Source organism: Strix uralensis, chromosome 8 (genome assembly GCF_047716275.1).
Source record: "Strix uralensis isolate ZFMK-TIS-50842 chromosome 8, bStrUra1, whole genome shotgun sequence".
In the NCBI taxonomy this organism is placed as follows: Eukaryota; Metazoa; Chordata; class Aves; order Strigiformes; family Strigidae; genus Strix; species Strix uralensis.
The window spans coordinates 18903014-18925804 of record NC_133979.1 but is presented as its reverse complement, the minus strand read 5'-3'; the positions used below and the strand labels follow the sequence as shown (position 1 = coordinate 18925804).

General features: G+C 38.7%; 1 protein-coding gene across 4 annotated transcripts in view; it reads left to right on the top strand.

Annotated features, from left to right (window-relative positions):
* TGFBR3 (transforming growth factor beta receptor 3) overlaps positions 1 to 22791 on the top strand; it is a 129857-nt gene that overhangs the window by 18977 nt on the left and 88089 nt on the right. For all 4 annotated transcript variants that reach the window (XM_074876481.1, XM_074876483.1, XM_074876479.1 and 1 more), the window contains exon 2: positions 1850 to 2025. In XM_074876481.1, the coding sequence (XP_074732582.1) occupies positions 1965 to 2025 (61 nt within the window). In that variant the 5' untranslated portion in view covers positions 1850 to 1964. The remainder of the gene's footprint in view (positions 1 to 1849; positions 2026 to 22791) is intronic.

Below are 22791 nucleotides of genomic sequence, written 5' to 3'. Positions count from 1 at the left end.
ATACATAACTTTGTGAATAGCAGATAACAAGACACCCAGATCTTGTTTACACTGTGCGAAGTGATAAGCGTAGCACTTCAGAATCAAGAGTAAACTCCCTTTCCTCAGATTGAGGCCAGTAGGTAGAAGATAAAGATTACTAGGTAGCATTACTAGAGTTACAGTTTCTCTATGGGTTTCCTTCATTCACTGCTGTGGTCTGACAATGTTTCTAAGCCACTGGAAGGGAGGCGATGAGGAGGTATACACAGGGGAGAGAACCAGTTACAGAATTTCAACCTAAAATACCCTTTGTCAAAAGCAAACAGGAAACAAAAGCAAATGCGTTTCTTGTATGGGACACTGAGCTTGAAAGTGAACTGCATGAAACCCAATGTTGTAATAGGTACTCAGCTCCTCCCTTGCCTCATGTGTTTCTGTCCTGCAGAAGCGTGGTGTGTGGGTGCTCCCACCAGCCTGCAGGAGCCCTCCTGAGCTCTCTACCCACCCAGGTGGGATCTGGGGCCCCGCTGAGACTGTTATTAGGGGCTGGGTGCTGAGTGAAGAATCTGTTGGAGGCCGTAGTTCTGGTCTTAGGCACTCACAGCCCTTTCTTGGTGGGTAAGCGCAGCTCCCTCCGCACAGGGCAGTGCTGCCTCTGCTGAATGACCCCTGGAGAAATTCTGCAAAGGAGTTTCTGGTGTTTTCCTCATAGTCGTAGGAGTGCTATCAGCAGATATCTGGAAGTGCTGGTCCAGGTGCAGGTTTTCCTTGTGCAGACTTTTGATCATGCACAGCATGGCACACACTGTATAACAGAGACTAGCCTTCGTACTTCATTCCATTTTAATGTCAGCAAGAACCTTTTAAATGGTATTCATGTTGTCACAGTTTAGATTTTGGTCCTGATTCAGCATTTTGCTATTGCTTAGCCCTGTGATGGTTGTTTGTAATTGCTTGCCTTGCTTTGTGGTGAGTGTTAGTGGTTGCTGAGGCACCATCTGTCATCTGCTTCTGTGGGCTGGTAATGAAGTAAATTAGATAAGATTTTTATTTGATTGAATATGATACTAATGTTCTGGTTCCTTACCTACTTGGTCTATAGTTTTATTCTAGACATCTAGATGACTGAGAATAGATTTTTAAAAAAGTATAAGAGGATATTGGGCATCTAGTAAGTGTTTCCCCTCAAAAATCTGCAACATGCATTCTGGGGGCAGAATTTATGATGTTTTTAATGCCTGCAGCTGTCAGCTGTATCGTCATTTATTTGTATAGCACATTTAAGTTGTTTTACTGACCTGGTATGTCATGTCTTGAAATCTCTTAAAGTAAAGGTTCTGAACAGCTTTATATTTAGGGTCAAGTGGCCTTGAGAAGTTTTCAGAATTTGTGATACTGAGAAATGATGAGTTAAATTTATTGTGTTACCTGTAAACCAGCTAGAGCACATGTGAAACATTTCTCCATGGTATAATAAAGGTTGCAGCAGATAAATAAGCAAACAAATGTTTATATGTCCCAGAGAAAGTCCAAATACTTAAAATAAACATGTCTGAGGCTATGAGTACCATTGACAGACTTCAGCAGGACTCCAGTATTAGTCAACAGAAAGGACTCTGGAATTTCACTTCCAAGTAGATCACAACTTGCACAATGTATAATATGAAAGAGCAACAGCTGCAATATGGGGGGGAAGAGAACTAAGCTATCAGTACCTAGGGTATCTGGCAATATAAAATGCACTCCTTTAGTAATTCTTTAAGAAAGAATTCTGTTTCTCTTGTTACAAGAGAGATAATTTTAAATATCTAGTAACATTTCTGTAAGTTATATTTGTATCAAAATGTATTTTTACTTCTTTCTGTAGGCAGTTAAAAGTCTGGAAGATTTCATTTCAAAACATACCACAAATTTCAAAGGAAGTAAATCTACATGAAGAGCTACAAAGGGAGTTGATTTGAGAAGATACAGCATTTGCAAGAATGTCTTCAAGTTGTGTGACTTCAGTGTTTGCTTTGATGATTTTGTGCTTTGCAGCTGCAGGTAGGTGACATTATGTAAATCATGCATTCAGTGTAAATTATTGTATATATTCAGAATTATTGATCAAAAATACTTTTTCATGCTGGAAAAATGTAGGTCAGCTAAAGTTTATATTTATGTCTAGGTTTTATATAAAACTATTGTGATCATAACTGCTAGCATAGTGATGTGAGAAACAATGCTGTTCCTATAAGAGTTTTCTTGCACCTATGTTCCCCCTTAAAATCATTAAAGAACTGCAGTAGTAATGTAAATTATTTTTGTAATATATTTATTTGAAAAAAAAAAAAAAGGAATTGCATGGTGCATATATATATATATAAGGTTGCTATAGAAGCCTCTAGGAGTAGAAGCAGGGTAGCTCTGCCAGCATGATGCTGAGGCCAAACTATTAACTCTGTCAAGAGGCTGGATTTATTACCCTGGGTGCAAGGTTGTGCTAGTGAAGCTGAGCTAGGATCTTTCTACAGAGCTGGTCTGAAAGGGTGTAGCAACTCAGCTCAGTGCTGCCTTCAAGGTCTGTAATCTGGAATTAAGTCCTGATTATTTTAGCTCATAAAAAGAAAGTTCTGACACATACCCAGAAAGGTTCATAATGGGCCCATCCATCCTTCCTGCCCTCAATCATTCCTGACTAATTGGTTTTAAAGTTAACTGTCAACGGTGATGGCAAAGATCTTTTAATAACACTTGTCAGTGTTACTGGAGGTGTCATAGGTTAGGAAGATGCATTACCATTTATGGGGATTGTTCTTGTCCCATGATTTATCCTAGATAGGGATTCTTAAAGCAGTGTGTTGTAATAACTTGTGACAGAGAAAGGAAAGATCTGTAGTGTTCAAGTACCTAGCTTATATTGTAGTTTCTCCAAGTGTTGAAGTGATTCTTCTCAGTATGTTTGTTTGTCAAAGTTCTTCCTGTGGTTGCAAGGGGAAGCCTCTTCTTATGTGTCCAGCTTGCATACAGCACGGGTCACTGGAGAAGAGGCCAAGTGGATATATAGTCAGTAAAAATGAGGTAGTGGGAAAAGTGGACAGTGGACAGATGGCTAGCTTAAATCTGAGATGTCCTCACTGTGGAAACGATGACCAGCTTTGGAAGAGACAGGGCTGAGCAATTAAATGTGTTACAATTTGGCTTCCTTTCATCATCAGCATGGAAAATTATGTTGTTTCAAGCCCTCAAGCCTTGTGGGACTTTCTCTGGGGTTGACCTCCTGAAGGCATCCATCCAACATTAGTAACTTCGATTGTTTAATAGTACGTGATGCTAACATTTTGCAATAGCTTCATTACAGATGAACTTTCAGCAGTCCAGGGCGTGTCTGAGTGTGTCTGTGGCTTGAGCTGAGGATATGAATGCTGGTCTTGGCTGAGAGGAGCGATTACTTGGAGCAAATCTGAATCATTATAGATGCATAAAAATCTACTTTAAAAGAAAGAGCCAATGTAGAAAAAACTGTTCTAATTGATCACAACCACAATTCCATTTTGCTGCTGAGGAGATTGCTTGCCTAAGAAGTCAGCTTACCTCTTAATGCCAGCTTTAATTAAAACCCACTAATTTAAAAGTGCTATCAACATAATACTACAATTAGAAAGTTATCCAGTGTTCAGAAACCTTAGCATGTCTGTCCTGAAGTTTATTGTGGTTTTTTTGGTTTTACTCCCTTATTCTGTGTTTTCCTCTGGCAGCTGTTCTTGAAACAAACTCTTAAAAAGCGCTATGGCCTTGGATTTGATCAGATGCTTATTCATAAGTAGAGTCATAGAATGATTTTGGCTGGAAAGGACCTCTGGAAGTCTAGTCCAGCCGCCTGCTCAGAGCAGGGCTAGCTTCAAAGTTATTTCTTTCTTGAAGACTGATTCTTCCCACTATCTGCATGGGAAGAAGATAGCTGAAGGAAGTAGAAGGGGTCACAGTTTGTTAGGGGGAGGTGAGGAAGCACAATCATTGTGGTTTCTAGCTGTGCCTGTCCTGTGGGTTTTGGTTTTCTTCCATGCTTTTTATTTTTGCAGTAAATTCTTAATGAGAACAACTAGTTAATGTCCTTTAGAGAGTATCATGAGTACAGTAAGATAAGAGCAATAAGGAACTGATGGACTCTGATGAAGGGGGGAGAGAAAGAAAGAGATATCTCAGGCAGATATAATAACAGCTGAGGAAGGACAGCTCTCTGAAGGTTATTTAGATAGAGCTTTTGCAATCTTTTTCTGTTAGTAGTCACTGAGTCGTGTTAACCCAAACAATTATACTTTAAATGAAGGGTGTTTGTGACTATAGGTGAAATACAAGTGGGAGCAAGCAATGTATTCTAGTTGTGTGTGGAAAAAGCTGTGGCAGATGCCCATGAGCTGTTGTCAGCATGATGGCCAGGATACTGCAGGCTTGGCTCTTAATTGCCAGTGTATAAAACCCACACTTTTTCAGGCTTGAACCATTAACATACTAGTATAAATAAAACTGAGAAGTATAAATAAAACTAAGATGTATAAATAAAATCCCTACATGCCTGTGGTGAAGCCTGGGGGAGGCAGGGGGCAGCATGCCACCTCCCTAGGGTGTTGATTTTTATATAGTGAGCCTTTTTCCAGCTTACTCTTTGTGAAGTAGTGACGCTGCTGCAGGAGAGCACACCTTTCTTTCGTTTGCCAGTCCTACACTGACACTGCTCTTATTGGTCTAGGTTTCGTTGCTGACTTTCCAGTATCTTCAGCATTGTTATCTTTTTCAGATATAGGTGATCTTCTAGACAGAATATGTGGGGTTTTTTTGTGGGGTTTTTTCCTTTCCATTCCTGGTTTTTAAGGTATTAATATGTTAAATATATCTCAAAAAAACCCGAGTTAGATGACATGATGCACAGAGATGCATATTCAAACCTGAGCCACAAAACTGCATGTTTTCGTGCTAATAGCTTAAAGAATACACCTCACTAACTTTGCATTGAAAATGGTCTGTGTAAATACTCAAAGAGTATTTGTCTATTTCTCTATCTCCTCTTACTTCCTGATGTATGTAGCTAAATGCTTATCTGAATCTGATGTACTTTTAGCTTTACACAGATTCCTTGTAAGCTCATATTGATACACCTTAAATTGTACATAAAAAGACTGCAAAGAAATCCTTGATTACGGTGAGATTTTTCTTCCCTGTGTAAAGTCCAAGGCAGGATGGAGAGGAGATCTGCTGGCAAACTACCTGCCTGTCTGAAGGAATTATGTTTTTGAAGTGGGCTTAAACCTAAGGTCTGGCAACCTGCAGCAGGAACTCCACACAAACACTCAAAACTGCACACGCTACAGCCTTGGATAACCTCATAAGCAAGTCTGGCTTTGTAGTCTTGGGAGCAAAAATATTCTGTCCTAATGTGGCTTAAATCAAAGGCTGAAGCGTATTTATTTTTCTTGCTGGCAAATTTGTGCAGTTGGGTGCATGATGTCTGTCTTCATAAAATGTCTTCGAGGACAGCTGAAACGCACACCTGCCCTAGACACCAAGGGCCAAACTTTCAACAAGGTATGTTCTTCCATGAACGAATGGGAAACTTTCTTTAACTTGAACTTCTTTTCTTCCTTTTTCTTTCCTGCCTTACTGTGCAGCTGGAAAGAAGATAGAAAGGTGATACAGCTTGTGTATCTGCACTGGCCAGGGGTCTCATTCCAGCCTTCTGGGGTAGATCCTCTGGTGGTGAAAATCATTCCCTCTGCTGACAAAGCCAGCGCAGCTCTGGCATCTGATGCCAACTAGAATTTGCCCATGCAGCTATGTTCTCTTTCCCTCAACCCCCTGGACATTTGGTATTGCCTGTGCTTGCTTTGTAGACACCTCTCTCCTTGTGACAGTTTCATGGTTGTGGTCAGGCTGATGGAGAGAGTGTAAGAATTGGATATATTGAAGAATTTACAAATTTTCTGTAATACTGAGCTTAATGGTTTATCTACTCACACTAGTTCTGTCTCTCTGGTTTTCTTTCAACAGCTCTTTATTCCCTGGTTCTCTACTGTATTGTTAATCTAGCTTTTTCTTTCTTTCTACATACTTGTTCTTATAAGTAATCTTACGTTGTTCAGAGCATGTGTGCTTCATTTTCAATAAGTCTGTTTGCTTGTAAGCTAATGTATCTTCTGGATCTGTGCCCCCCGGATATGGTGGTGATGGGGTGCCATGTTAATAAGAGTAATGACAGGAAGAAACAGGCCTTGTCATGACTTTTGTTTTTAAAGAGGAACTTCCCCTGACTTTGAACACTGTGCTTCCAAAAGCAATATAGGATCCTTCAAAGTATAATAGAAAGTCCTTCCACTGGAAGGTGAAGGACGTGATTTAAAAAAAAACCAAAAAACAAAAAACCGCTGGGAGTCACTCACAAATTTCCTTCCTTTTCAAACAGTGTTTGCTGGGTATTTCCCTGATGTAATTAAATTGTAAGTTTTATTTTTCCTCAAAATATTTGTTGCAGAGGTGTGGCATTTTTTGTTTGTTTAAATTGTGGTTAGAGGATGAGAACCAAGGGACAGAGTCTGGCTCTTGAATTATTTGGACTGAAGTAAAGCACATACTGGTTGCAGCTTTTGAATGGATAGAGATTTCACTCTCCACCTCTCTTTTCTTTCAGTTCTTTCTCTTTTGTTGGCGGGGTGGAACTAGATGATCTTTAAGGTCTCTTCCAACCCAAACGACTCTATGATTCTATAATCAGCCAACCTCTGCCTCCCTTGAAAAACTACCCTGTCCTATCACTTTATGGTCTGGATAGTCAGTCTTTTAGAGGATGAGATGAATCACTACTCAGAGTATTTAACGACTTGCAAGCTCAGAGAAGATTTAGAGGAGCAGAGGGCTGCTTTGCGAGCTGTGCCTTGCTTGTTTTCTATCTGTGCCACTGCCATGCTTTGGGTCAGAAAGCCTGGGAGCCCTCCTGTAGGGGCCATAAGAGAGTGGCTGTGCTCTTTTCATGAGAGCCCATCATGCTCTCAGTTCTGAGGAATGTTAATTAGGAACCACTGACTAACTTTTAAGGGTGGAAATTGTTCTAATTTTTTTAATCCTTTCAGTGCTGTGATGGTGATTTGAAGCATCTTAATGCCAGATGTTCATCTGATAGGGAACCAAAGGTTGAATTCCTAATTTGTCAGTGAGTTTGGTGAGATAACTTTAAGAAGCCAAAATATACATTAAAAATTGATAGTTAATCTTCTTTTTGTGTGAAATCAATACCTTTCAAGCAGTAAATGATGTTTTTAAGTGAGCAGTTTAAATACAAAGACCAACTAAAACTGGGAAACTAGACTAAATCTGTAGGTCCTCTGAATTAACGTTTCTTCAGCCCTGCCATTTGGTGATCTGTTCCTGTGTAAATTCAGTTCTGAATCTGATTTTCTGTCTGTCTCTCGACCAACTCCATTGAGTCAGATCCTGTGCCATTTCTGTGTGGTTTATGCATAAATAGTATTTTTATCTTCCAAAACCACACAAAAATTCTGAAGAATTTTGAGTGTCAGGATACAGAGAAAGGTTATGTATTTTAGAAGAGGTAACTGTATCACAAACTTGAATGGCTTGAACTCAGCAGACTGCATTTTTCCTGTATCAGCAAGGCTCTGAAGCTAAAAACAGTTGAATTTTGGCAGAGTTCTGCACCCACGTGGAGCAGTAGGATGTGGGGTTGTGGGTCCTGATTCAGCAAAACACAACTGAGCATATATCTAAGTGCTTTGCTGAATGAGAGCATTTATCAGTAAACATGAAAGTCTGGTCCTTTGATTAAAACTGACTCTGGATGATGCCAAAGGAATTCTAAGAAATATCAAGCCCATAATGCAGTACTTGAATTGGATAGATACAGGCAAATGGCAGCATTACTGACTGTCTCTGGAGGGAAGTACTCAACTGATGAAAAGTAGTTTTGCAGAAAATTTTATGGCATGGAATGGTGAATGGCATTAATCCTTGTCTTTCTAAGGAAATTTATTGAAGTTTTTTTAAAGAAAAACTTGTCTTTAACAAATTCTAAGCATCATATAATTATTTTATAAATACTGAGCTAAAAATAATTATTTTGTTTTCTGAAGGGAGTTGGGATTGTGTTTGTAGATCTTTTAATATCCTTTCTGTACTGTAGGCCTTTATTAACCCTTTCTTAGCTTCTCCATTTGTCATTTATCTTAAAAATAACACAAACTCTTGATCTCTTTAATTAAAAAAGAAAAACAAAAAGGGCATATTTACTTAACTAAATATGGTATTTTTGTCTTATCTGATAAAGGAGAGGTACAGAAGTTTTCTGAACTCAAGGGTCTATGGAGTTAAGTGGTAGATACTTTGGGGCATATCTAAAAAAAATTGTCTTCTAACTAATATGTATTTGCCTTTTTTTTTTTTTTTTTTTTTCTGTTATCAAAATGACCGCAGAGGTTGATATGTTGAACCTGCTTACCTTGCCTCTACAGAATGATAACTTTATTTTGTGCTTGTTTGGGTTTTTTTCTGCAAAATAATATAAATTCTGTCATGTGGACTAAGCAGGGCATGTACAAGAATCAAACATCATAGTTTTATCTGTTGCCACAGGAAAAATTAGGCTCCAAGGGCTGTAGCACCCCAAACCCAACATTCCTGAGTGTGATCTTAGGGTGTCTCAACAAGAAATGGAGCATCTGCTATTTAGAAAAAGAGTTGTTATTTTCACATGAAAAATGTATTGAGTTTCTGCAAGTTTTTTTCTTTTACAAGCTTTTTCCATTTTTCCACTGAAATATATTTGCATGAATCAACATTACTGTTTTACTACTGGTTACGTTACAGTGTAGAGAGAATATAGGGACCAGATATATGTGTCTTCAAAGAACAGAAATAATTTCATCCTCTGTAGGTAATGACAATAAAAGGAACTGAAGTCCCTCAGGCAGTAAGTCATAGGAGAGATGAATTTGGAGGGGAAAAAAAACATATTTAGCACAAAGACTCTGTGCCATGCTTCATTACCTGAAGGCATTGAGTTGGATTCCTCTTTAGTGTAAACTTGTTTTAAGTCAATGGAATTTCACCAAGGATAAATTTTGACCCCAGGTGACAAAAGCAAAGGTTTTTAATAATTTCATAAAGTGCAGCTGCTTCAAGCACAGTGTGCTTTTCTTCATATTTTTAAGTATACTTTATAAAAGATGGATGGTATTGTTCCCTTACTTGGCAGCTACTTCACTGTGAGACTTACTAATAGGCAGTTAATAAAAAAGGGATTTTACATGTCAGGGATGGAAAGAACTAAACTGAAAATGTTATTACACTCATTATTGGAAGCAGTGCATAGAAGAAGTAACAAATAAAGGAATTCAGGGCTAGACGATGGAAACATTTGTAAGGTTCATTGCTGATTTATCTCCTGAGCAAAAAGTTTACTTTCCTCTAGAACAGGTTTGGTGTTTTGGTGTTGGGTTTTTTTGTTGGTGTTGTTTTGTTTTTAAATTTTTAATGCATTTACTTAACACTTGGAGCCAAGAGTGGGTGAAGAGTTGATTTTGTGGCTATCTTCTTGTCCTCTTTTCTTTTTCTTCACTTCCTAGATCACCAAATTTGCTTTGTGTCTGGAAAGGATGGTTGATGCAATTTTTCTTTGAGTAAATAGAATTTTTCTTTATATTATTAATTTCCATTTAAATGGAGCAGTAAAACATATGTCCTACTAGAGGTTCTCCTCAAGCTATTTTGATTCAAGCTAAGTCAAGCTGACACCTTTTTCCTTCACAAGACTGTGTGCCTTTCAATAATATGTAATAATCAGTGAGCGTAAATGGCCATTTAGCATTACAATGTCATAGCGGTTCTCTAGGCTTCAGCAACAGTATGAAAGTGAGTAAAGGTGAAAAGGTTATTTGAAAATGTAGCTATTGCTTAAGTAGTTTAAAGTAGTTCCATTTGCACATTTGGAATTGCTTTAAGGAAATCTGTAGAAGATGAGAAACTTTTATATCAATGGCCACAGATTGTATATATTTGTGTGTGCGGTTTCTGTGTTTAGTCCAAATGGATGAGTCCAGGTTACTCTTGGGGAAACAATTGCTCTAAGGCATAAAACCTCCATGTGGCTCAGGGCACTGCTGGGCAGGTGTACTGCCCGCTCTGCTGTGTCTGAGGACCGTGGTGGAGTCTTCTCCTGCCTGTTGACTGACGTGCACTTTTCATACAGCCAGTGCACAGCTGCCCTGTGTGACTTGACATGTGGATGTTCATCCTGTGTGGTGACTAAATGTAAATGCCTGTGTCTGAAGAACCCTTGGGAGAGGGTGGAGTGAGTTACGGGCTGTCAAATCGATTCTTCCCAGCCGTGGCCTGTCCTCAGCCAGCTCCTCCAGGAGCAGGGACTCCTGGAACAGAGTGCAGCGATGGCTGGACTGCCAGCTGGACCAATTCTTCTTGCAGAGTCCCTGTTGGCCCAGTGGCCATAGGTGTATTAAATGCATAGGACAAAGTTATGAGCCTCAGCTTTTGACTGAAAGATGAAAGGCTTGTATCTGGATTAGTGACTTTCTCTGTGATCTTGCCACGAGTTATTTCATCTCTCAATCTTGGTCTCTTGATATGTAAAATAGATGCGTTCTGCCCCGTAGTCTTCCATCCAGGACTGTTTGAAGGGCTAACGCAATAGCTTTAAAGTACTCGGATCACATCAGTGCTAACTGCTAACTGCTGTTATCTCGTTAATTCTTCAAAACCTTATGCCCGCCTCCCCCCCCCACCCCCCTTCCCCCTGCCCCTTCTTTTTTGGAGGCATAAAAATAGCAAAAGGTTTTATTTAAAGGTCTGTCAGACTTTTTGCCTTCCTTGTTTGTGTTTAGATTAATGGATGCTGAACTGCACAAGTTCCTTGTGGTCTCGGATAAGGAACAAGATGGTTGAAGTTTTGGCAAGTCATAAATTAGTTATGATGTCCTGAGGAGTGTCTTAACTGGTGGAGCTGCTTCTCTTTTCTCTTTCTTCTCCTGCCATGCCAACCCTGATTTAAAAAAAAAACCAAACCACATCATTTTTACAGGAAGTAGAATCAGTCATACTCGAAGCAAGGGAGTGAGACACTTCCTTTACTGTAGGCAAAAGGATTTTCAGGTGAAATGTGACTCTTTTCTTGCATCATTAGAAGAAAACTTACAACAGCAGGTAGGACTACATTACATCTCATGCATAGTTTGAGCAACATGTTGCAAGTTTAATATGTGGCTCGTTTCTTGCAATAGGGCAGACTTCATCTTTGGAGATGATTTGTTAAACTATGTAATTTGTAGGAGTTGCCAGCTTTCTGCATTTTCTGCTTTGAAATGTTAGATCAGTCTGGCAAAATTTCCTTTTATAGCACTAATGAATTCAAAGCAGTAATTAATTGTTCTATGTGATATTTTCACCTTCAAGCTGAAAAAGTAATGGGTGTTTGGGAAAATTGGCAAGACAACTGTTCAGAGATTACCTTGGATATTACTTGCCTCAGTTGCTTTTTGGAACTAGGCCAGTAGTAGTTGTTTTTCTTGCTGAAATAGTGCTTGTGGCCATATTGTTAGTTGTATTCGCTTTCATTCTCCCAGTGCTAATGTTTGATCTCAGTGATAACATGTATCATCACAGATGGAAGTGAGAGAGCTAAAATATGCATCATAGGAAGGGCTCTGAGTTTTTTTAAAAGATTACAATTGCCTAAACTGTAACACCTAAGCAAATGCTTCTCCAGTGTCTCTTGTTAAAACACAAGCTGACTTTAGTAATAGCTTCTATAATAAGAAAAAAAAAATAATCATATAACTGAAGTGCACAGAATAAGGAATGCTTTATGCCAGTAGCAGAAAAATAAAAGCAATCTTAGAAAAGACCCTGTTCTGTTGCTTGTGAATTCTGTTGAAATCTCTATTTTTTGAAATTAGCAAAGTTAGGTTTTTTAAACAATTTCATGCCCAAAGTAAAACAATGTTTAAGATTCTCTGCGATGGTTGATTTTGAATAAAAGAATTTTAAAAAATGAAGTTGCTTAATTCCAGGTCTCTCTTACATTTACTGGATCTCAAAAGTACATTTGCAGTGAGAAGTGTATGAGTAAGTCAGCTCTTATGAATACCAGACTGAACTTCAACTTTATTGATATGATTCAGGAGAAAAGAATTCTAATGAAGCAGTTCTGAGTATTGAGCTGCTTTATGGTGTTGTTAAAATCTTCCTGTATGTGGAGAAAACCTAACCAGCTAATTCTTCTGTTTGTTTCAACATCACACGAGCACTACACAAAAGTATTCAACAAAAAAAAAGTCTAACACATTTCAAGTAAAGGTTGCTAACAAAGAACTCTCTTTTTTTTTTTTTTTTTTTTTTTTTTTTATCCCTGCCTCTAGGAGTCCTAGAATGTAGCTTCCCTCTTTCTCCAGAGAAATAATAATGCACTTAAGATGGTTTTATAGGTCAAGCATTCATGTATGTGTCTATGATTTGACAAGATTGCTCAAAGAAAAAGTAGAGTGAAATCAGGATTTATTAGGGAGGATTTCTGAGCAATGAATCAATGCTTTTTTGGCCTAGTGGACTGGATTAATTTAATTAGAGCAATAAAGATTTTTTGTTCTAGTTGACTGAACTAATTAAGTTGATTCAGTTCTGATACCTGTGTTTTCTCCTTGTTCCAGTTGCTTTCATTACATTTTTGAGAGGAGCAAGTCCAGTAGGAGTGTTGTGATTTTTCTAGAGTGCTCCTCAGTACAAGCTTGTATGCTGGTGTCCCAGTGCTCCCTGGTGGGGTCCCTTGCTGGAATGCTTCTCTGGGGATTCAGTTTGCTGCTTTGCAAGCTACAAGTCCCTGCAACTGGAAAGGGTTCTTGTCTAGACCGTAACATTTTGCAGAGTTGCTACATTTTCTGCCCTTTAATCCCATTCTAAACCAGTCAGTAGGTGTCTGATCCTGATATGGTCATATAACATTACATCTCTAGGACAATTTTATGGCAGAAAGTTTAGAGCAGTGTAGCACAAATCCTTCTTCCTTAATGGAATTAATCCTAGGGTTCATGTCCTGAAGTGGTAACAATACAGTTGTCCTGGTCTGAAGTCTTGATATTCCTCCTCCATTTGTGATACATGTGTGGGTTTGCTTTTTCTTCCTATCTACTTCTTGTTAGGTCCTCCACACTATTTTGATAAATAGGCAATGACTTGTACAGTTAGAGAGAGATTTAGTGGGAACCTGCTGTGCAAGGCCTGTAGTGCCCATGGAGGGACTCACGCTATTACACACTTCTAGTGGGATCCTGCAATGAATGTGATGCTCTCTGCTCCCCTCTTTCCTTGGGGGTACATTCTTCCTCCTGTGTCTAATTGTAACTGTCTGTATCCAAGACGTGTGTTAGTATGTTTTCTTAGTTAGGGTGATCTCATCACTAATAAGCATTTGATGCCTTTGTAATGCTCTTAATATATGCGTAGAGCAGCTGGCACAGACTTTTTAAACAACCATCCTTGTAATCTCCTGGATAATCTCAAAGAATGTTTAAATACAACAGTGCAGTCACATTGGAAGTTTTTAATATAAACATTTTTTTTTCATACAATGGCTTAACAAGGTATTGTGGGTTATATATGGGCTCTCTCTTTGCATTTATGGTGAATGAAAACTGCAGTCAACTGTCCTAGGTGGTGAACTAAACTGTTAATGGCAGTTAAAGAATTGGTGAATGAGAGTACGCTTCTGTGCTTTATTTCTGAATATATTTGATTTGATACTCTAGCCTTGTTATCCAGAGAAAAGGGCTTTTGTGCTCAACAAGAACTTTGTTCTTCCTTTCCAGCCAAGCTTGTGGCACTGGTAGTAGGGCTGAGAGTAGTGGGACTGCTGAACTGCTCAGCCTTGTTTCTTTCTTATTATAAGTCAGGTCTGTGTTGACCTTGCGGGGAGAGGTGCAGTGGGTGGGTGTCTGTTTATTCAGTTGTTTGTGTTCCATTAAAAAATATTGGTACCACTCTTCAGTTAATCAGTAGGTGGTGGTTTTTTTAAAGCAGGGATACAGTCAGGCTTACACTTAACCAAGTAACTTCTCTTGCAGTGTAATGTTAAGACTGTCTCTGCATTGTACGGCCAGTAAATTATCATGAATCTCATGAGACATTAGTAAAATAATGGGTGTTAACTTCATTGAGGGGAATGGAAGTTTAACCACTGGTCCACTGATAGGAAGAACAAGTTTCAGCCTGGCTCCTGTGTGCTTACGTGAGAGTTTTTGAAGTCCTAGAAGAGTGGTTGGTTTTCCATGCACCTTCATGATTGCTAGAGCAAACACAGGGACCCTTGAAGGTGGGTGGCAGGGGTAGTGGAGCCTCCATATTTTGCAGCAGCTCATGTTTGTACTAGATCAAAACTGAATTTCCTCTTACAGAAGTAGAGTATCAAAGTATTGTTCAAGTATTTTGAGTAACTTGATCTGTGATTCACCTGGTGGCAGTTAGACATCAACCACCAAGTAAAACATATACTGTCAGAATTGGAGCATATGGCAACAAAACGATTTGATTTAATGGCATAGCTACACCTCCTTACCCAAAAGTACGCTATAAGCTGATAGAAATGCTTTGTTCATGTAACTGATGTAACTGTACCCATAAGAAGGATTTGCCAACTTAGAGTTTCCAACAGTGATATACAATACATTATGGAAAGGAAATGCACCATTGTACAATGCAATGTTGAAACTTGCATTATGTTCCTATTAAAATTATTAAATAAATGAGAAGCAGCGGTCCTTGTCAGGACTCTGAGCTGGAACCCTTCACGGCCAGTGTGTTATGCTACAGTGCTAGCAAGTGAAAGCCTGAAACATCTGAGCATATCTAAACCCTACCAAACAATATGCAAAAAAACCTTATGGTGACTTAACTGTGCCCTGTATTAGGTTATTTGCTTGTTTTTTATTAAAACGCTATTTATTTAATATGCAACTTTTGTCAGCTGGGAAAGACACCTAACTCTTGTTTTTTGCACCAGATCAAAACCTGATGTTACCCCCTAATTATGGATATGTTGAAATGGGTCATTTGAATGCTATTTTCTTCTACAGAAATAATAGTAATAATTTAAAAAAATCTAGGTATGTGAGATGCATAGCAGTGGCCACCTTCAGACTTATAAATTCCAGCAAACCAGATTTTACTGTACAAACTGCCACCACCAAGTGCTGACTCAGTGATAGCTTTTACGTGTACCTCTAATGTTTAGCAGGAAGATATATTACTCATTTTATTTAATGCCCTTTCTGGAGGACTGTTTCAAAGCTTGCAAAGCATGTATGAGGCCCCACAGACTGCTGACTCTACTGCAAAGTTATTTTACATCTAGTAAGTTGCAGGATATGGTGACTCTTTTCTAAATAACACTATCCTTAACTTTGTTTTCAAGTACAATCAGTAATGCTGTTCTAAGTGTTGCCAAGTCACTCTGAAAGTCTCACTGTAAGGTGTCTCACTGTAAGGTTTCTCATGGCTCACCCCATACGTAGGGCTGGGCTGTTGGTTTGTCTTTTTGTTGGAAGGGAAAAGCCACCCTGCTCACCGAGGTATCTGCTTCCAGTTAAGTCACATGGCAAGAAAGCTTCTGTGATCTTGCAGCATGAACATCCTCAGGCTTTTAGATCTAGTTAATATTTTTGCGGTTAGTTTTTACAAAATCTACCTGCATTTTTTTTTTTTTTTCTGAAGACTTGTTTGTTTGATTGTTCAAGAAGGAGCATCTAGAATTTTTGTGGACTGGAAAAGAGAATGACTTCTACTCCATCGCTGGCAGTTGGGTTCCCTTTGTGAGTCCCTGCTGTCTGTAGTGTCAAGGGGGCTCCTGCTGTCTTCAGGCAAGCCCTTAAATGGGAGTTGAACCCTTGCCATACAGGATTTAGGCACCTGTGGGGTCTCTGCAAGGGATGTACTTCAGATGTGCGTGTGAACATTTTATGTTTTTGTGAAACCTGAATTGGCTTTGAGGTTCCCTGAGACTTTTTTTCTGGGCAGCAGTGATACTAAGACACAAGCCTTATAAAGGCTGTGTTAGCATTGGGCACAAATGACTTATTTCCTGAGTTAAAACTCCTTTCCCCAACTTCCCTTTAAAAAAAAAAAAAAAAGCAAAAGTCAATAAAAGATTATTTGAGGAGAAGAGCCATTGTGATTTCGTATGGAGGCCATCTCAGTTCTCCTTTTATATCTGATGCTCGCTTGGGAGTATATGCTGTACTCATGTCCTGGGCTTGAATTGTTTTCAACTTATTAATAGTTTTGAAAATGCATTTAACAGTTAACTGCCAATGTGCATGCTCTTTTTGGTTACAGCTAACAAGCAGATGGTCAGTACATTAACAAAATGTGGACTCGGTTAACTCTTGTGGAACCACATCTCTGAATTTCTTCAAATGCTCTTGTCAGAACTATATGGGGAGAAATCTGGTAGGATAAAACAAAGGGCACATGCTTAATAAGGGAAGGAATGATCAGAAGGAAGTCAAGGAAGAGAAAATTTTTTTGTATTTTGAAAGGGAAGAAGGAGTGCAATGACCAGGGTGTGAGTTGTTTCCTAGATAGAAACAAGATGAGTGAGTGGTAGCATTTAGTAAGAAACTCCTTAAACAAAACTTTACCTCAAGGGAAATGGAAAGAGAGGCATTAGTTAGTAATTCATTTAAGAGCTGTGGCTGATATTGCAGATAGCCTTTTGAGAGATATTTCTTAAGTGAGCAGTTTTACTTGTTCATTGAGAATTATTTTGTTCTGGTGTGGGGTTTGTTTAATTTCTGGTGGAGGTCTGGAGGGCAGAGAAGAGACTCAAGGGTACTAGTTAGTGTTTTATTTTACAATAGAATTTATATTCTTTTATGGTTACTTTAACAGTTTTGAAAATCTTACTACTGGAGTCATTCTGTCAAAATCTACATTTTGGATAATTGAAATCATGCCTGTCCTGTGATGAGCCTTTCTCCCTTCAATGAAGAAGAGGCGCAAGTATAGGATATATACGGCCAAATCTTTTTACATGTGGCTGCCATCTGCGTGAGCTAAATTACTCCCTATGAATCAGGCGTACAATATGCATGCTCTCTGTTCTGTATAAAGATCTGCTCCCAAGTTGTTTAGAGTCATCCTTTCTCACTCTCCATTTAGTCCTTTCTCTGGCAAATCTCCCATGGACCTCATCTGGATTCTTGCCTGATTAAGGACTAAGAGCTTGACCCTGTGAGATAATAAAAAACCCAGCATCCCCACAAGAATCTACACATTTCAATGGGAGTTGAAGGCGGTATGTGCTGCTAAAGCATTCAGCATGTATGCTGGGTTTAAGGTAATGATTTCAGGATTTGGCTGTGTTACAATATACATACTTGCTGGCCCTAACTTGATTAAGCTGCAAGTATATTACCATGATTTGAATCCTCTATGGAAAGGAAAACATATGGTCTCTCTGTGGATTTTGTGGCTTATTTAGAATGAATTTTCATTTTTTGCATGTGTATATTGAGATGTCCCTCACCAGAAAATTCCAGTTTATTGGTACTCGTATTCTTTCGGAGCTGTTTTCCTAAAAGCAGGGAACCAAGAGAGCAGATTCCTTTGGGAGGTGGAGGCCATGAAATTGTAAAGATCTAGGAAGGGTTATAACTTTGACTCTTATTGCACACAGCCTTCCAAAATGATTCACTGTTTCCTTAAAAGATTCTGGTATCTCCAAGTTCTTGTTAAAAACAAAGAATCACAAAGCTAGTTATCACATCACAGAAGAAAACACATTACAGAATTAGGCCATATAATGAGATAATGAGCACGGTTGGGTAGTGACCTTCAGCTGTTTGTGTGGATAATGCCCTTTAGACTCTCTTTGTTTTAAGAGTGAACTACCCAAAACCAAGGCTTCTCGTTTAAAAAAGAAAAACAGAACTCCCACAGAATCTCACCATTTAGAAGGGAGAAAGAAGTATTGAAATTCTCACACAATCCCCAGATTAGCTTTTAATTAAAAAACAGGTAAGTATTATGCAGTTTAACTTGCAAATAATTTTTGATGTTAGCAAAATGTTGTTCTTTAATGTTGTAATACTGCTTATGGATTTATCTCTGAATGCTACTGTGCCTAGGCATAAGGAGGAGCCTGAAACTCAATTTTAGGTTGAAGGGATAACCCTTAAAAAACAAGTTTCTTGAGTTGAAGGCTACAGCATGGCTACAGGATGCCTGCCAAGAAAAATCACTTTCTATTGAAAAGCAAACTACAAACATAGGTAGTATTTAATTAAAGCAACATTTGTTGAAAACGTAGATGTATTTGTCACTTAAAGAACTAGGTAGCTTTTTGGTGGTAAAGCTCTTTCAGTCTTTCAAGGCAGGCATTTCCGTTTTTATAAAAGCATTTTTTGGTGCATATCATCTCTTTTTTTCCCTATAATTGGCTCCATACAGGGTTCATGGAGCTGGGTTACACTGTGATTGGACACATGGTTGTATCTGGTCAAACAAGATAATACTTGTGTTAAAACATGTCATACTTGTTATCTTCCTGCAACATGGACTTCTGTAGTGATGACCTAGTGACACATAGTGTTTATGCAGATAGAAATAGTGGAACTTGGATGCTTATAAATCAACCTCCATGGATATCCTTTTGCTAAGGCCCAAGTGATGCCTGACCCAAAGAGATTATCATGGAAAAAGGTATGAAACAAAGACTGGCAAAGGCATTCTTGAACATGCAGCAGGGTGTACAAGATGATGGTACCAACCAATTTAACTTGTTCATTTAACTTTTATTGTAGAGGCTTAAGGAATTAAATATGGGGTTTGACTGAGAAGAGAAGTGAGAAGCTGCGGAAAGAAAAAGTAGAAGGCAAAGACTGTGAAGGAAAAAAATGGAGGAAATAAAGCATAATTTCTGTTATCAAATCTATATTGTACAGTTCATGGATATCACTGATACATGGGAGGAACAGGAAGGAGGAAGCATAAGGGCTTGCCCCTCACCTGTAAATGCCTTTTGTTGTCTTCAGCTGGGGAAGTCCTTGGTGTCCCTCAGCCTGTGAGGAAAGGAGCTGGTAGGGTGCAGTGCCTGGAAGAGGAGGGAGCATGTGCCTTCATGCCCTGTTTCTCCTGGCAACTGGTACAAAATAATCTTTCCAGTCCCAATTTTTTTAAAATAATTCTGAGATTTTAATTTCAGTAGAGTTTGTGAGCCTCTGTCATTTCCCATTTATGGCTGGTATTGGGTTTTATGGCTGGACTAGTATGTTCAGGGGAGTGGAAGATAGGCAGGGCATGCGATGTACACTGTACAGTGGCACTCTGGCCAGGTGTTATATGATTACATACTCCCACTGTCAGTTTCTCTTCCATTAAGTGTGTTTAACAATATGCTTTTTTTTTTTTTTAAAAAAAGGAAGATGTAAATAATAGTTAAGTGGTGTTTTTCAAGTAAAGCATTCAAAGAGAACATGCTGTCTTAGGTAAATAGGGTTAATTTGAAATCTCATTTAAAAGCCACCAAGTTATTTGCCTAAGGACAAGTTAATTTTTTCAACTCTAGATTTCTTTTCCCTATAAATCAGTGGCAGTAATGTTAACAGGTTATAAAAGGGAAAATATAGCCATGGAGTCACATTAGTGAAAAACATTTATCTAGAGTGCTAAGCTGCCCTTTAAATAATAGTTATGTCTTTAGGAAAGCTACGTCTGTTTTGCTGCGTCCGAGCATTTCAAAAGTCTCAGATCCTCAACTCCTTGAAAATATTCTGAAAAATATTTGTCTAGGTGTATAGGTGGATCTGGCATTTCTGGTTTAGGTCATCTTGCTTTGAGATAACTTCCCTGTGATGATGGCAACACTGAGCTGTGGTGGAATGGCCTGTGGACTAGTGGAGGGCTGGCTGGATGTTTTTCACACTTCAGTATTTGCTTAACCACTGAGTTTAATATGTAACATCACACTTTAAACAGAGTATTTTCGGAGTGTGGTGTAAGCACTGATCTTGCTAATGTTCAGGTATTGTTTCTGTTGTTTCTGGTCAGCCTTTTGGTGTGGAGGTTCAAAACAGGGATTTCTTAGGCCACTTGACCTCTGCACTTTTATTCCAATCATCCTGTTGAGTCAGCCTTATCAAGAGGACAGAGTTCAATTTCTTCCAGTTTTGGGAGGAAAAACCAGACGGTTTCTGCTTTTCATAGCTATAATCCAAAAGCAGTTGGTTTGAAGAGCAGATCTATCTAATTGTCTGAATATTAATAGTTTTATAGAAGCAGCAGTAGAACATGATAAAAAAAACATACACTTGATCTAGACAGCAAACAAACCTCTGGATGTTATTGATGAGAAGATGTTGTTGTGTTTTGTTTTTTTTTTTTTCTTCTTAAAAAAAGCCCTTTTATGGTTGAAGACCATAGATACAGCTGTTTATGATTAGATGGTTTCAGAGCTGGTCTGAATCAGAGGTGCTTTTCCTCCTATAGACAGTTTTCTTCTCCTTTGAGGCAACAAACTGTTATCAAGTCATCCTGCACAATAAAAGCCAATAATGGAAAGGGATTTGAATTTTGTCATTCAAATTCTGTGTTGATGTTTCAGACTTTCTGGTTCCCAGCTCTGTGTATGGTGGATATGACTGATAGTGTCTCTGTAGTGGAGAGGCTAGTGACTTTAATACAGGTACCTGGTAGCAGGGGGTAATTTTGGCATAACCCAAACAGCCAGCTAGGCAGAATGGTTACAGACATTGAAATACGTGCAATTCCCAGAAACAACATGTTTTAATCTGACTTTGAGCTACTTTTGACCACTTGGGCCTTTACCTGTGTTTTAAGATTCAATCTCTGTAAATGTAGCTGGCCTCTTGAGTTAGATGTTTCCCAGCTGCAGCAGGCTACCCAAAACTATCAGAAAATAGTCTACTCTTTCCTTTTTCACCATGTTGTCTCTTTTTGCCTGGAAGCTTCTTCTGGACAGAATAACAGGAGTTTGGCTGTTTGTTCAAGACTTTCTGGGATCTAGGAGCTTGGTTAAAGGTACTGTTACTGATCTGGAATTGCTTCCAGGTGTTTGGAAGTCCTGGACAAATGGCTGCAGTGCATGGACATACTGGATACAGGTGCTGCATTGCTGTATAGCCACCCAGAGTCTCCCCGTGATGGGCACCCTGAATTGGAATGAAAATCCTTCTGTTTTTGAAGGAAAAGATTGAACATTGCAGATCATAATTTTCAGGGGTTTGTTCTGGGGTTTTTTTGTGTTAGTACCTGACAAATGGTCACTCCTCTTTATATTGGAAAAAGTTCAGTGAGTGCAGGGCGAGACAGCATTTCACACTGATTCATAAAGCGTTTATCCCAAACTCTACTATGGCAGGGCATTTGTGTACAAGCAACCTTTTCTGCCATGGCAGAAGACTTTAACTTTTAATATTGACCCTTCCTATATCCTTGTAAATTTATCCCTGGATATACTGTTATATTTTAGAAAATCACCCCATTTCATTAGTTATGTAGGTGAAGCTGTGTGTGGTGTGATAGTTATTTTAGGCCTTCAGATAGTATGGTGAGCTGCAAGGTGAATGTGTAGAGAAACTGCCAGCAAAATAAGAGATGTGCAATAGTTTTTAAATCTGTAGCATCTTTTAAACATACATTTTGTCCCATAAAAAGATGACATAACAGTAGCCTGGGATAATTATAAGAATCTGTAAACCAAACACTGTTTACTCAGTATCTGTTTAATCAAAACAGTAAATAAAACTTCCCAATCCTCATTTTCAGGTGTTTTTGTTGGGGTTTTTTTAATAGCATTTCCCCCTCCTCTTACCCTCCCCTGAAAGCTAGAGGTAGGTCTAACTTGGACCAAGAGCTGCTCTGGTGAAAACATTTGACAACTCCTTCAGTCTCCTTGAAAAATGATTCTCTGTGGATAAAAAGCATTAGGTTAATTCAACAAGAGTAAGTAACTTCATGGTATCTGAAGGACTGTGCCATGGGATCCCAAATATATAAATGAATTGAGGCTACAGTATATCCATTTAATAAATTTAATAATTTAATAAATTATTAAAACCACTCAAACTTTAGACTTCTCCCATGTTGGGTCTAATACTGCTACATCTAAGACGATCTTTGCAATGTAGCTGTAAATGCAGTTTCCAGAAGCTTAACACAGAAAGTGAAGATGGGAAGGAGGGGGGTGTGCTGAAATGTCATTTGATTACCACTTAAAAAGGAGGTAGCCCCAGTCTTGCCTTCCATCTGAGGTATTAATAGCAGGCTTATGGGATTGCTGGTTAGGGAAGTCATTTTAAGAGACCTTGTGTCATGACTGCAATGTCCTGTCATTGTAAGTGGTGACTTCATTAATGCCGAGGAAAGTAAATGAAATTGCTTCAGGAAAAGCTTTTATGTTCAAAAACAACAGTCTTCTGTGTGCTCTTCAAAAGTATAATACCTTTATATGACTTAAGTGTGATTGATCTCATTTCCACTGATTTTTTTGTCAACATATAGGTCAAATAGTTCTGGAGAATGTGTGTGTGTGTATATTTACATATGCACATATATACATGGAACTTAGGGAGGTCTTTTATGAAGCCTTTTTGGTAATCAGAGCAGTTGTTAAGCTGTGATTATTTGTGTTCTCCACCATGGAAAGATTTAGTCAAAGTGAAAACGTATGAGGGGCTTTTGAAAGTGGTAGTTTGTGTCACTGTTTTGCTGATCGTGGACTAGAGGGAAAATGTATTTGCACAGTCA